The sequence below is a fragment of the Sciurus carolinensis genome, chromosome 14 (assembly GCF_902686445.1).
Source record: "Sciurus carolinensis chromosome 14, mSciCar1.2, whole genome shotgun sequence".
NCBI lineage: Eukaryota > Metazoa > Chordata > Mammalia > Rodentia > Sciuridae > Sciurus > Sciurus carolinensis.
Window position 1 is genome coordinate 24,231,997 of NC_062226.1, and position 13,397 is coordinate 24,245,393.

General features: G+C 44.1%; 1 protein-coding gene across 1 annotated transcript in view; it reads left to right on the forward strand.

Moving 5' to 3' along the window:
- The window catches only part of Frrs1l (ferric chelate reductase 1 like), a 37,592-nt gene that overhangs the window by 15,580 nt on the left and 8,615 nt on the right, over positions 1-13,397 (forward strand). Inside the window, exons 2-4 of the mRNA XM_047525784.1 lie at positions 4,383-4,467; positions 6,922-7,060; positions 11,430-11,676. Coding sequence (XP_047381740.1) covers positions 4,383-4,467; positions 6,922-7,060; positions 11,430-11,676 — 471 coding nt within the window. The remainder of the gene's footprint in view (positions 1-4,382; positions 4,468-6,921; positions 7,061-11,429; positions 11,677-13,397) is intronic.

Here is a 13,397-nt window from a genome sequence, read left to right on the forward strand (position 1 = left end):
ACAAAAGCTAAATTATCATTCAGCAACTTACAAAATGAGATAAAAATAAGTTATTAGGGGTAAGGAGTGTAGCTCAATGGTAGAGTATGTGTTTAGTATGCATGAGATCCTGAATTCAATCCCCAGTCCTGGAAAAAAAAAAAAAGTGATATTAAATGGATCTATAAGTGATTTGAGAGAACACAAGTTCTCATTCCAAGTTTTAGAGGCATACAAGATGATAGAAAATGAGTGCTAGAGAAGCTGTTTGCCAATACTAATAAACTGGTTTCAAACATATGTTTGAGTTTTGTTGCAAAACTTGCTTTTGCCGGGCACAGTGATGCATGCCTGTAATCTCAGGGGCTTGGGAAGCCGAAGAAGGAGGATCACAAGTTCAAAGCCAGTTTCAGCAACTTAAGGAGACCCTGTCTCAAAAGAAAACATAGAAAGGGTTGGGGATGTGGCTCAGTGGTTAAGCACCCCTGTGTTCAATCCCTGGTACCAACACAACAATAACAACAACAAAAACCCCTTGTTATTATTTGATGTTAAGAAACCCATTTTTCTTAAAAAGACAGTCTTATCTGATGGTTATTAGTTTGCAGCCCAGTTTACAAAATATAATAGTAATACTAATCCAGGGGAATAATAACTAGCATTTATTAAGCTAGAATCTTCCAGATACCAATGTATGATTGGGAAATAGTAAGGGTACTATGTTGAAAAAATGAAAGAAGATAGGGAGTCTGAGACATGAGCAACAGGTAAAGAGATTGTCTCTGTGAGTTACCTGAAGTCCTAGGTAAATATTCTGGAATTTAAAAAAAAAAAAAAATGGCCTCGGGACTGTGGTGAGAAGTAAGAGGAAGACAGGGATGAAGGTACATGGAACAGCTGCTCCATAAATATTAGGGAAAAACAAAACTCTCATCCAAGGCAGAGCTCGCCTATTGTGCTGAAATGGATGTAGGTCTTAGCACAAAATCAGCATTGAATAGAGAAAAGTAATGCCTGTGACCCAATTGCTTACAGGTGGTGAAAAGTTAGGGCTGTATTTTATCATGTGTTCAAGGTCTACGGTGGTGGAGATGGAGTGTCTCTGGTGGTGGAGATGGAGTCTCTAGGGTGGTGGAGATGGAGTGTCTAGGGTGGTGGAGATGGAGTGTCTCTGGTGGTGGAGATGGAGTGTCTCTGGTGGTGGAGATGGAGTGTCTCTGGTGGTGGAGATGGAGTGTCTCTGGTGGTGGAGATGGAGTGTCTCTGGTGGTGGAGATGGAGTGTCTAGGGTGGTGGAGATGGAGTGTCTCTGGTGGTGGAGATGGAGTGTCTCTGGTGGTAGAGATGGAGTGTCTCTGGTGGTGGAGATGGAGTGTCTAGGGTGGTGGAGATGGAGTGTCTCTGGTGGTGGATATGGAGTGTCTCTGGTGGTGGATATGGAGTGTCTCTGGTGGTGGAGATGGAGTGTCTAGGGTGGTGGAGATGGAGTGTCTCTGGTGGTGGAGATGGAGTGTCTCTGGTGGTAGAGATGGAGTGTCTCTGGTGGTGGAGATGGAGTGTCTAGGGTGGTGGAGATGGAGTGTCTCTGGTGGTGGATATGGAGTGTCTCTGGTGGTGGAGATGGAGTGTCTAGGGTGGTGGAGATGGAGTGTCTCTGGTGGTGGAGATGGAGTGTCTCTGGTGGTAGAGATGGAGTGTCTCTGGTGGTGGAGATGGAGTGTCTAGGGTGGTGGAGATGGAGTGTCTCTGGTGGTGGATATGGAGTGTCTCTGGTGGTGGATATGGAGTGTCTCTGGTGGTGGAGATGGAGTGCCTCTGGTGGTGGAGATGGAGTGTCTCTGGTGGTGGAGATGGAGTGTCTAGGGTGGTGGAGATGGAGTGTCTCTGGTGGTGGAGATGGAGTGTCTCTGGTGGTGGATATGGAGTGTCTCTGGTGGTGGAGATGGAGTGTCTCTGGTGGTGGAGATGGAGTGTCTCTGGTGGTGGAGATGGAGTGTCTCTGGTGGTGGAGATGGAGTCTCTAGGGTGGTGGAGATGGAATGTCTAGGGTGGTGGAGATGGAGTGTCTAGGGTGGTGGAGATGGAGTGTCTCTGGTGGTGGAGATGGAGTCTCTAGGGTGGTGGAGATGGAATGTCTAGGGTGGTGGAGATGGAGTGTCTCTGGTGGTGGAGATGGAGTGTCTCTGGTGGTGGAGATGGAGTGTCTAGGGTGGTGGAGATGGAGTGTCTCTGGTGGTGGAGATGGAGTGTCTAGGGTGGTGGAGATGGAATGTCTAGGGTGGTGGAGATGGAGTGTCTAGGGTGGTGGAGATGGAGTGTCTCTGGTGGTGGAGATGGAGTCTCTAGGGTGTTGGAGATAGAGTGTCTCTGGTGGTGGAGATGGAGTGTCTCTGGTGGTGGAGATGGAGTGTCTAGGGTGGTGGAGATGGAGTGTCTCTGGTGGTGGAGATGGAGTCTCTAGGGTGGTGGAGATGGAGTGTCTAGGGTGGTGGAGATGGAGTGTCTCTGGTGGTGGAGATGGAGTGTCTCTGGTGGTGGAGATGGAGTGTCTCTGGTGGTGGAGATGGAGTCTCTAGGGTGGTGGAGATGGAATGTCTAGGGTGGTGGAGATGGAGTGTCTCTGGTGGTGGAGATGGAGTCTCTAGGGTGGTGGAGATAGAGTGTCTCTGGTGGTGGAGATGGAGTGTCTCTGGTGGTGGAGATGGAGTGTCTAGGGTGGTGGAGATGGAGTGTCTCTGGTGGTGGAGATGGAGTGTCTCTGGTGGTGGAGATGGAGTGTCTCTGGTGGTGGAGATGGAGTGTCTAGGGTGGTGGAGATGGAATGTCTAGGGTGGTGGAGATGGAGTGTCTAGGGTGGTGGAGATGGAGTGTCTCTGGTGGTGGAGATGGAGTGTCTAGGGTGGTGGAGATGGACGCCTAGGGTGGTGGAGATGGAGTGTCTAGGGTGGTGGAGATGGACGCCTAGGGTGGTGGAGATGGACCGTCTTGGGTGATCGAGATGGAGTGCACTTATCCAGAGTGCACATGTGTGAGCCAGGAAGTCTAGCCTGGGGACTTTGTGTGGTGCTAGGAGTTGAAACCAGGGCCCTGAGCATACAAAGCACGTGCTCTACCCTTGAGCTACACCCCCAACCTATAACATATAATACATCTAATGAACTAAAATTAAACAAAACTTCATTTTAAATAAAGCATTACAATCATGAGAAAATCTAGTGATTTTTATGTTTATTTACATTACCTAATGTTGGTGGGTGATTTTATTACATCGTTTGACAATTACTTATTCAGTGTCCAGTGTCAGACACTAGGATGGGCAGAGAACACCGGATGCCTCACACATGGTTCCTGGGTGAAGTACTCAGCCTAGGAGACTCAGTTATAAACTGGACTCGTGACGTGGCCTCGCCTTTAATATGTGGTTGATGTATTATGGTGGTTAAGTGATTTCCTAACAAAATACACAATTGCTAGGAACTGTCTTTAAGGGACTTAGTGATGTATGGAAATGTTACATACAGCTTAAGGCAAAATGGCAGTTCAGAGAAATGGAATGGAAAAATCCCGTTTTTGTGTATGTAAGTGGGAAAATCCTTCTATTGGATATATTAATGTAGCATTGACTATTTTTTCTTTTAGAGGATGTGTATTGTATTAGAACTGTGGTTTTCAAATTCCCAGGGGACTGATAAGCCAGTGGTTATATGGAATCATGCCTTCTATGCTCAGTGTCTCCAGTTCCTTGCCTGAAAATGAGAAAAGAGAACACCCATTCCCAGATGCTATGTAAGGTTGAAGCTAGAGGTGGACACCCTGTGCTGACCCCCCAGGGTGGGTAATTAGGCTTAATCAAAGCCCTCTGTGAGTCCCCAACCATTGCCCTTCAATAGATGAATGGATAAAGAAACTGGCATATATACAAAGAAAATGGTATATATACAAAATGGAATATTACTCAGCCATAAAGAAGAATAAAATTATGGCATTTATAGGCAAATGGATGGAGTTGGAAAACATGCTAAGTGAAATAAGCCAATCCCCAAAAATCAAAGGTCGAATGTTTTCTCTGATAAGTGGATGCTGATACATAATGGGGGGCCGGGGGATGGAGTAAGTGAAGAATGGAGGAATGTTGGATTGTGTAGAGTGAAATGAGGGGAGGGGGCGGGGGGAAGGAAAGATGGTGGAATGAGACAGACATTATTACCCTATGTACCTGTATGATCACACAAACGGTGTGACTACATCGTGTAGGGAAATGAAAAGTTCTGCTCCATTTGTGTACAGTGAATCAAAATGCATTCTGCTGTCATATATAACTAAATAGATCAAACCATAAAAATAATTCTCATTGGAAAAGTTGTTATTGGATTTTCTAACCACTATTTTTTCTCACTGCCCAGGTTATGCTTTCCCTACGGCTCCTCCTGTGGATCCATTTGCCAAAATCAAAGTGGAAGACTGTGGAAAAACTAAGGGATGCTTTAGGTTGGTAGAAATGCAAGTTGGATAACTTTAAGGCTGAGAACTATATTTCCTTCTCAAGGTAGTATTTAAAGCACCTGCAGTCCATTCCAGTCAGGGGCCTGTATCCCTTCTTAACTTCTGCAATGCTGTGGTGTTTTCTAGAGTTACGGTGTTTCTAGTGGCCACTTTGTTCAATCTTAGAGGCTTTTTTTTTTTTAATTTTTTTTTAGTTGTCGGTGAACCTTTATTATTTTATTTATTTATATGCGGGGCTGAGGATGGAACCCAGTGCCTCACACATGCTAGGCGAGCACTCTTTCCACTGAGCCACAACCCCAGCCCCAATCTTAGAGGCTTTTTAGCTCTAGCATGCACTACACACTGGACAGTCTCAGGTTCTCCATTTCTGGCTGTTCTGCTCTGAGCCCAGTGCCTATGCCTCATCAGTAGGTTGTAGGGGGCAGATTCACATGACACAAAATATGTCTATGCTTATTCAGTAGGAACTGTGGGTGGAATGAACCTTGATAGAAGGATCTAATACTCAATTCCTTTTCAAATAAATAGTCATGACCTGTGGATTTCTACATGATGCTAACTAATCGCTGAGCATTGATTATTGTAGCAAGCTTGCCACTCAGACTCAGGTGAGTCCCCACATGATTATTTAGTGGTGTTCCACGACGACACATTGTGCTAGGTTAGAAAGCCGTAGCGTGGACAGCAGGCTCCCATCTAGACAGCGCTGCCTTATTGATAAAGCTTCTTATTAAACCCTTTACTTCCTGAAGCAAACTGTCCCTTTCTAGGGCCACTGCACTGAAGGTTCTGATTTGGTGGTCTTTCAGGGTCCAGGTCTAAAGGGAAAACAATGAACATGGGAGCTTTGAGCTTTCTTTGGATGATAAGGCCATTTCAGAGATATTTTTTAAAGATCCAGAATGCTAGTGTTGAGGAAGATGGTTAGCAATGTACAATTTCTGGTGATTAGGGGGTGCTTTTGGGAAGGAAAGGAATTTCAGTACCCAGCTGGTTTCAGAGTGACTTGTTTTCATTCATTGCTCCTTTAACTTTACTTAGCCCTTTTCATATTTTTCAAGCCGGGTCCAGGCGGCCTTGATCTTACATTTCTTCCCCCACGGCTCAGGATATTTCTGCCAGTATAGTAGCTCGTTCTTGCTTCCCTCCTCAATCAAAATTTAGCAGCCTGTTGTCCTGTTCCTTCAAACACCTGCCATCTGAGTTTGGATTGCTACAAGCCATCCTCCCTGGGGATCAAACCTAGGGCCTTGTGCAAGCTAAACACATCATCTACCACTGAACCATCTCTGCTGATACAATTTTCTATTATTCTGACCATGGTGTAATCGTGTTCTTCAAACTCTAGCTTGCAGGTTCTTAAAGGATCCACAGATCCTTTGTAAGACTATTTAAATTTGTATTTTCCTCTCAATGATGCTCTTTAAAAAGATGAAGTATGCATAATCTGACTATTCAGATAACCACCTTATACTGCTGTATGTTTTGGTGTCTGACTTTGGAATTGTATTACCACCAAGGAGCCCAACAGAAGAAAGGCAAATTTTATTAAAAAAATGATGTATTTAGGCTCCGTGGCTACCAGGTGAGGTATTGATTCGTTTGGTGCATTGTAGAAGTGAGGCTTTCCCAGCAAGTTGACAGATAAAGTGGGGAGTTGAGCCATCATCTACCAGCAGCAATGAGAACATGCTCCATTCAAAAATCCCTGCGGGGTACAGTCAGACACGCCATGTGCACAACAGTAACATACTCAGGAAAATCGCATCACCCCTCACGTGATTGCTATGAATTTCAGTTTTCCCAGGTTTGTTGTTTGTAGAATTTATATTTAATTTCTAAATTTGTGTTGTTTTAACTACAAAAATTTGTAAGTAAAAAGAATTGGTGTATATTTAATTAACAAAAAGTGATTTAAGTTATTAACTTGAAGAATCTTTTCCCTCTAAAGGAATTCAAAAATAATTCAGTAATAACTAAAGTTTAAGAAACTATAATGTAGAGAACACTGGCTGGGAGTTTAGAGACCTAGGTTCAGGTCCTGTTGCTACCCTTGATTTCATTATGCAGCCTGAGCCAAGCCCCTTCCCTTCTCTGGACCTCATTTTATATGTAGATTAAGTGGAGCAGGTCTTCTCCAGGGTTCTTCCTAACTGAGTAAAACTGTTTTTGAGACCCCAGGAAGCAAAGACCTAATTTTTTTAGTAATATTGCGGGGCATACTATCTTTTACTGTATTTGAATAAGTAGAAGTAAGTCTCTTTCTTAATTTTATTTTTTTTAGTTGTAGATGGACACAATACATTTATTTATTTACTTATTTACTTATTTATTTGTGTTGAGGATCAAACCCAGGGCCTCACACATGCTAGGCAAGTGCGCTACTGCTGAACCACAATCCCAGCCCAATAATGTCTCTTTTGACACATCCTATAGATATGGCAAACCAGGCTGTAACGCAGAGACCTGTGACTACTTCCTTAGCTACCGGATGATCGGGGCTGATGTGGAATTTGAGCTGAGTGCAGACACAGATGGCTGGGTAGCAGTTGGATTTTCTTCAGACAAGAAAATGGTAAGATGCAAATCATGATAGAATCTGCTTTATCACTTCAGTTTGCTGGGCTTCTTTAGATTTAGGAAGCAAATCAATTGATCAAAGCAGTATAACCATTATATTGGTTAAGTTGTAAGTTAAGAAAAATTTTAAGCTCACTTAAGTGCAAGGGTTGGTTGTTAGCATATAAAGTATCTCAGCTGTATCCACAGTAATGCTGCAGGAAGAGCCTCCAAAACCGAGTATCTTACATTAGTGAGCATTTATTTCTTGCTCATAAATGTGTGATTTGTCTGGGGTTCAGCCCATTTCAAGCAGGGATCAGCTGCACTTGGCTGCAGTGGTGGGATGGATTCAGGTTTTCTCAGTCCATCTGGAAGGAATGGCCATAGGGGCATGATTTTTCATGGCCGAAGCAGAAGTGAAGAGCCATTGGAAAAGGAAAATTCCAACTGTTTTTTTCTCTTTCCTTACACACTCAACACTGTTACCAGACATATGGGGGTTTTGTTCCCCACACCAAGCAGTCCTCCAGTGGATACCAGGTAAATGTCCTCTAACAATTCATTCCTGACACATCTACCTGGAGATAGCATCCGATCCCATAGGTTGAGGACTTGTTACCAAAAGACTGCCCCCACTTTAGATGCCAATTTCAAGTCCTAGGTTATAACCTTGTCCTTGAGTTTCATTAATTTGCTAGAGTAGTTCACGGAACCCTGAGCACTTTACTTACATTTACTTATTTTGTTAGCTTTCCATTACTGTGACAAAATGCCTAAGATAATCAACCTATAAAGGAAAAAGGTACATTTGGGGGACATTCCAGATCAAAACTATAACCCCCATTTATTATATAGGACATTGCACAGGATACAAGAGAACAGCCACATGTGAGAGGTATTCGGGGCAAGGCGTGGGGAAGGGGTGAACAGCTCCGCGCCTCCTTAGCTTGCACCTCCCTCCAGCCGTCTCCGTGTGTTCAGCATCCAGAAGCTCATCTGGACCCTGTTATTTTGGGTTTTGTTTGTTTTGCTTTGTTTTCTACAGTGCTGGGAATCAAATCTGGGGGCTTGTTCATTCTAGGCAAGCGCTCTACCCCTGTGCTACACTCCCAGCCCTTTCTTTTGAGTTTTTAGGAAGGCTTCATTAAGCAAATATCATTGATTATATCATCAGCCTTTAGTGATCAGTTCTGCCAGAAACGGGGGCGTTGGACTGAAAGTCCCAATCCTCTAGTCATCATGCCTTGATTTTTCTTTCTTTTTCAAAAATATTTTTATATGTTGATAGACTTTTATTTTATTCATTTCTTTATATGCAGTGCTGAGAATCAAACCCAGAGCCTCACACATGCTAGGCAAGCACTCTACCACTGAGCCACGACCCCAGCCCATGCCTTGATTTTCTAATGACCAGCCCCTATTCTGAAGTCGTGTAGGGGCCCCAGCTACTAGTCATCTCATTAGTATACAAAAAACATTCTTAGCACTCCAGAGGTTTCCAGGATTACTATTATTATTTTTTTTTTACAAGCTGTGTGCCAGGAACTAGGGGCAGAGACCAAATCTGTATTTCTTTTTATGTTACAATTGTCACATGAGCTCATTTCAGACCTCTGCTCACATTGCAGCTGCTGTACTTTCCTGACACAAAGCGAGTCACATAGCCAATCCCAGAACGAAAGCACACTGCCCCTACTCAGAGGCCTTGCAAAAGTGTGGCTCTGCAGTACTCCCACAGGGGCGTGGAGAATGGGGTCCAACAATTCAGGTTTTCAAAATGTCCATTGGCCAGAAGACGCCTGGACCTCAGACAGGACTGTGACAGGAGCAGGCAGGGCGTGGGGAAGCCGGGCAGTGCTCTCCTCTCACCTCTGCTTCTCTCCATGGCTCAGCTGCGTTCTTTCCTCTTGCTTCTTGAGCCTCGCCACCATGCCAGCTTCTTCCTGAACCACCTGCTTCAGTCAGCTTTTTCATTGCTGGAACCAAGAGACCTGACAGGATCAGTTTTAGAGGAGGGGGCTCATGGTTTCAGAGATCTCAATACATAGACAGCAGGCTCTATTCCTTGGGGCTTGAGGTGAGGCTGAACATCATGGTGGAAGAGAGTGGCAGAGGGAAGCATGATGATCAGGAAGCAGAGACTCCACTCGCCAGATACAAAATATATACCCCAGAGGCACATCCCCAGTGCCCACCTCCTCCAGCCACACCCTACCCGCCTCAGTTACCACCCGGTTAATCCCCATCAGGGGATGAATTCACTGACCCGGTGAAGGCTCTCACAGCCCAATCATTTCACCTCTAAAACTTCTCGCATTGTCTCACACATGAGATTTTGGGGGACATCACATATCTAAACTGTAGCACCATCAGCTTTCTTAGGCTCCTCAGCCTTTGCACCTGCTGCTGCTAGTGTCTAGAGGGCCCGCCCCCTTCTCCTCCCCTGCCCACTGTGATGGCGGCTCAGACCAGGGTTCCAGCCATGGGGGTGGTAAGAGGGCTCAGTGTGGATGTTGAAAGCAGCACCGATGAGATTTGCTAAGGAGTTGGACACAGGTTGGTGGTAGGTGGCAGAAAGGGACTGAGGGGGCAGTGTAAGCAGGTGGCTACCCTGGTGGCTCTGTTCTTTGTGAAGTCACCAGCAGTATGAGCCTCTACCAGTTCCAGTCCAGGCAGAAGATAGTGGATGCATCAGGTAAGACTATGTGGGTACAAACGCAGGAGGGTACTTCTCTCCCACTGTGGTGTCAGGAGAAACAGGAGGGGTGGTCTTTCCAGAAGCTGGCTCCCGTGAGGAGGGCCCTCTTCCTGTCCTGGCATGCACTTGTACTCATGGTAGGGCTATTGAGATTAGGATGCTCAGGCCACGGGCCATAGCACATGCCTATAATCCCAGTGGCTCAGGAGGCAGAGGCAGGAGGGTCACAAGTTCAAAGCCAGCCTTAGCAACTTAACAAGGACCTCAGCAACTTAGCAAAACCCTGTCTCAAAAATAAAAAGGGCTGGGGATGTGACTCAGTGGTTTAGCACCCCTGTGTTCAATTCCCAGTACAAAAAAAAAAAAAAAAATTGAGGCTCAGATCAGACCTTTAAAAATATCTTCTCTTATTCCAAGAAAAAGAACAGACAAAAATTTGTTTAAAACCTGATGCATGGAAATGCAAAATGAAACTTTGTTAATGCATTCAGTTATTTTTGTGGTGTTTTTTTTAAGATTATGTTTTATTTTTTAGAGCCAGTTTAGATTCACATTCCCATATCCTGTCTGTAGCCTCCCCCATTACCAGCCTTCTCCAAAGTATGGTATATCTTGTTACAATTGACACGACTTTAACTTTTTTTTGTGGGGGGGGTACTGGGGATTGAGCTCAGGAGCACTTGACCACTGAGCCCCAGCCCCAGCCCTATTTTATATTTTATTTAGAGACAGGGTCTCAATGAGCTGCTTAACACCTCGATTTTTGCTGAGATTGACTTTGAACTCACAGTCCTCCTGTCAGCCTCCCAAGCTGCTGGGATTATAGGCATGCGCCACCACAGCCACATGACTTTAATTTTTTAAACTTGATTTTTTGAGAAAAATCATATCTATAGGTAAATGCAAGGATAGTACCAAAAATCAAATATCTATATTGGGTTCACCTAGATTCACCAAATGATAACAAATTTTTATTTTGTGACCCAATGTTCTGTCTAGGAACAGGATTGTATTTAGTTATTATGCATCTTTATTTTTTAAAAAATATTTTTAGTTGTAGATGGACACAATGCCTTTATTTTGTTTATTTAGTTTTGTGTGGTGCTGAGGATGGAACCCGGTGCCTCACATGTGCTTGGCAAGTGCTCCACCACTGAGCCACAACCCCAGTCCCTATTGTGTATCTTTAGTCTTCATTATTTTGAAATAGTTATCTAGCCTTTTTAAATTAATTAGCTAATAATTAATTAATTTGTGGAATCTTTCATAACAACCCTTCTGAACATTATAGACTAGTTTTTCTTCTTTTTATTGTGTGATCTTCAATTTGGGGTTGTCTGATTGTTCTCACTGTTAGCTTATATGTTTTGGGCAAGAGAATTTCTTGCACATAGGTGGTAATGTACTTATGTATGTCAGGAGGTCCTCGATGTCAGTTATGGTGAGGCTGACTTTGGTCACTTGGTTAAAGTTTTTAATAGCATTTGAAATAAATTTTATCTATGCGAGTGATTGAACCCAGGCATATGCCAAGCATTTGTCTATCACAAACCACACCCCCAGTCCTAAATGATTGTTCTGATGGGATTTCAAGTTACAGAAGTGACGGAGTATTTATTTCTGAGTGAAATGTTTCTAAATGACAAACCGTTGACTTCATCATCTTACTCATTTTCCCTGTCAGGGTGGTGACGATGTCATGGCCTGTGTCCACGATGACAATGGCAGGGTCCGCATACAGCACTTCTATAACGTGGGCCAATGGGCAAAGGAGATTCAGAGAAATCCTGCCAGAGACGAAGAAGGAGTTTTCGAGAACAATCGTGTCACCTGCCGATTTAAACGCCCCGTGAATGTCCCCAGAGACGAAACAATCGTGGATCTGCACTTGAGTTGGTATTACCTGTTTGCCTGGGGTCCAGCCATTCAGGGTAAGCTTACGTTTCAGCATCCCCATTAAGCACCAGTGTCCGTGCTTGTGTTCATTATGAACTGAAGTCACACTGTGTCTGCCGAGAGCTGTAAGCACTTGGAATAATACAAAAGAAACAGGAGAGGCGTCCTTCCTTTAGCAGGTTGTCATAGTCTTCTGACACACAGGCAGATGGAGGAGCTGCACAGACGAGCTAACCAGTGCAGGGTGAGCTATGTGCTTAGTGAAGCAGGTCCTGTGTCTGCCCTGTGGGGGTGTGGGCTGTTTAATCCTCACAACAAATCCGTTTTTTCCTTACCACATCCTGCGGAGGTTATCCTCACATCAGAGATGTAGGAACGTGCTCAGGCAATACACCTAACTGACGGAAGCTGAAATTCAGCCCTGTCTGTCTGTCTCCAGTCAGCAGATGTCCTTAACTCATCCTCTGCAGAGAAAAACACTGAGGAAAGGGCTTCTGGAGAGTTTTCTGGAGCTTGACAGCAAGTTTTTCATTAGTGCTCCCTTTGTGACTCATCTGGTGGTCACGAATCCACCAAATCACCCTATAATTTAGCCTGTTACTGCTCAAATATCCGTGTGTGGGGGAATTCCCTGGTTGTATTTTTTTTTTTTTTTTTTTTTTTTTTTTTTTTTTTTTTTTTTGCGGTGTTGGGGATCGAACCCAGGGCCTTGTGCTTGCAAGACAAGAACTCTACCAACTGAGCTATCTCCCCAGCCCCTCCCTGGTTGTATTGTTAAGATGCAATCTCCCGCAGGTCTGGGGGCGCCTGAGCTTCTGAGTCTCTAACAGACTTCCTGGGGGTGCTGATCCATGCATGACCTCACTTCAGCAGGGAAGGCTCTGCAGCATTTCCCCAGGAATACCCAAGAACACCCCAAGACCCCTTAGAGACCGCTAAGGACCACTTACACTGTGTCTTGAGCCTTCTTCCTGGGTGATCAGGCTAGTGGCCTGACCGGGAGTGGGTGGCTTTGGTTTGCAGTCCTGGTGCCGGGAATTGGCTCTGGCTCCTGGTGACAGCACCTTTCTTCACTGTGTGCTCAGTGACTCTTCCTTGCCTCATCTGATCTTGCTGTTTTCTTTCCATCAATTTGTTTGCATTGATCACTATGGAGATTGCATGATCCACATTTCTTTGCCTGTGGCAAAGACTCTTGGAAGCCTCCCCACGTGTGACACCTTTTTCATTTGCTGATTTCCCATATTACCAACAGTGGATCTGCAGTGATGCCTTCAAGTACTTCTAGTACCCTGGGAAATAAATTATATCTCAGTCTGGAGAAATGAACTCGTTTAAAGTACTGGGATTTAGAACCTAAAAAATTTGAATATTGGTTTTGCCCCTTGGTATAGCTATATAATATTTAGCCTATTATCTAAACTCCGAACTTCATTTCCTTATATCTAAAGTGGGGATAATAATAATATCCACTTCATAGGACTGTTGAAAGGATTAAATGAAAACTAGCATTTGAAATGGCTTTATAAATTGAAAAACGCTGTACAGTATTCCTCACTTATCTGCAGGGGATATGTTCCTAAATCTCCACCGGATGCCAGAAACTCCATATATACCACCCGTTTCCTTATACATGATATATAAGTTAGGCACTGTAAAAGATTAACAATAATAACTAATAGAAAATAGAACAATTGTCACAATAAACTGTAATAAGATTTGTATAAATGTAAGCTTTCTCTCAAAATACCTTATT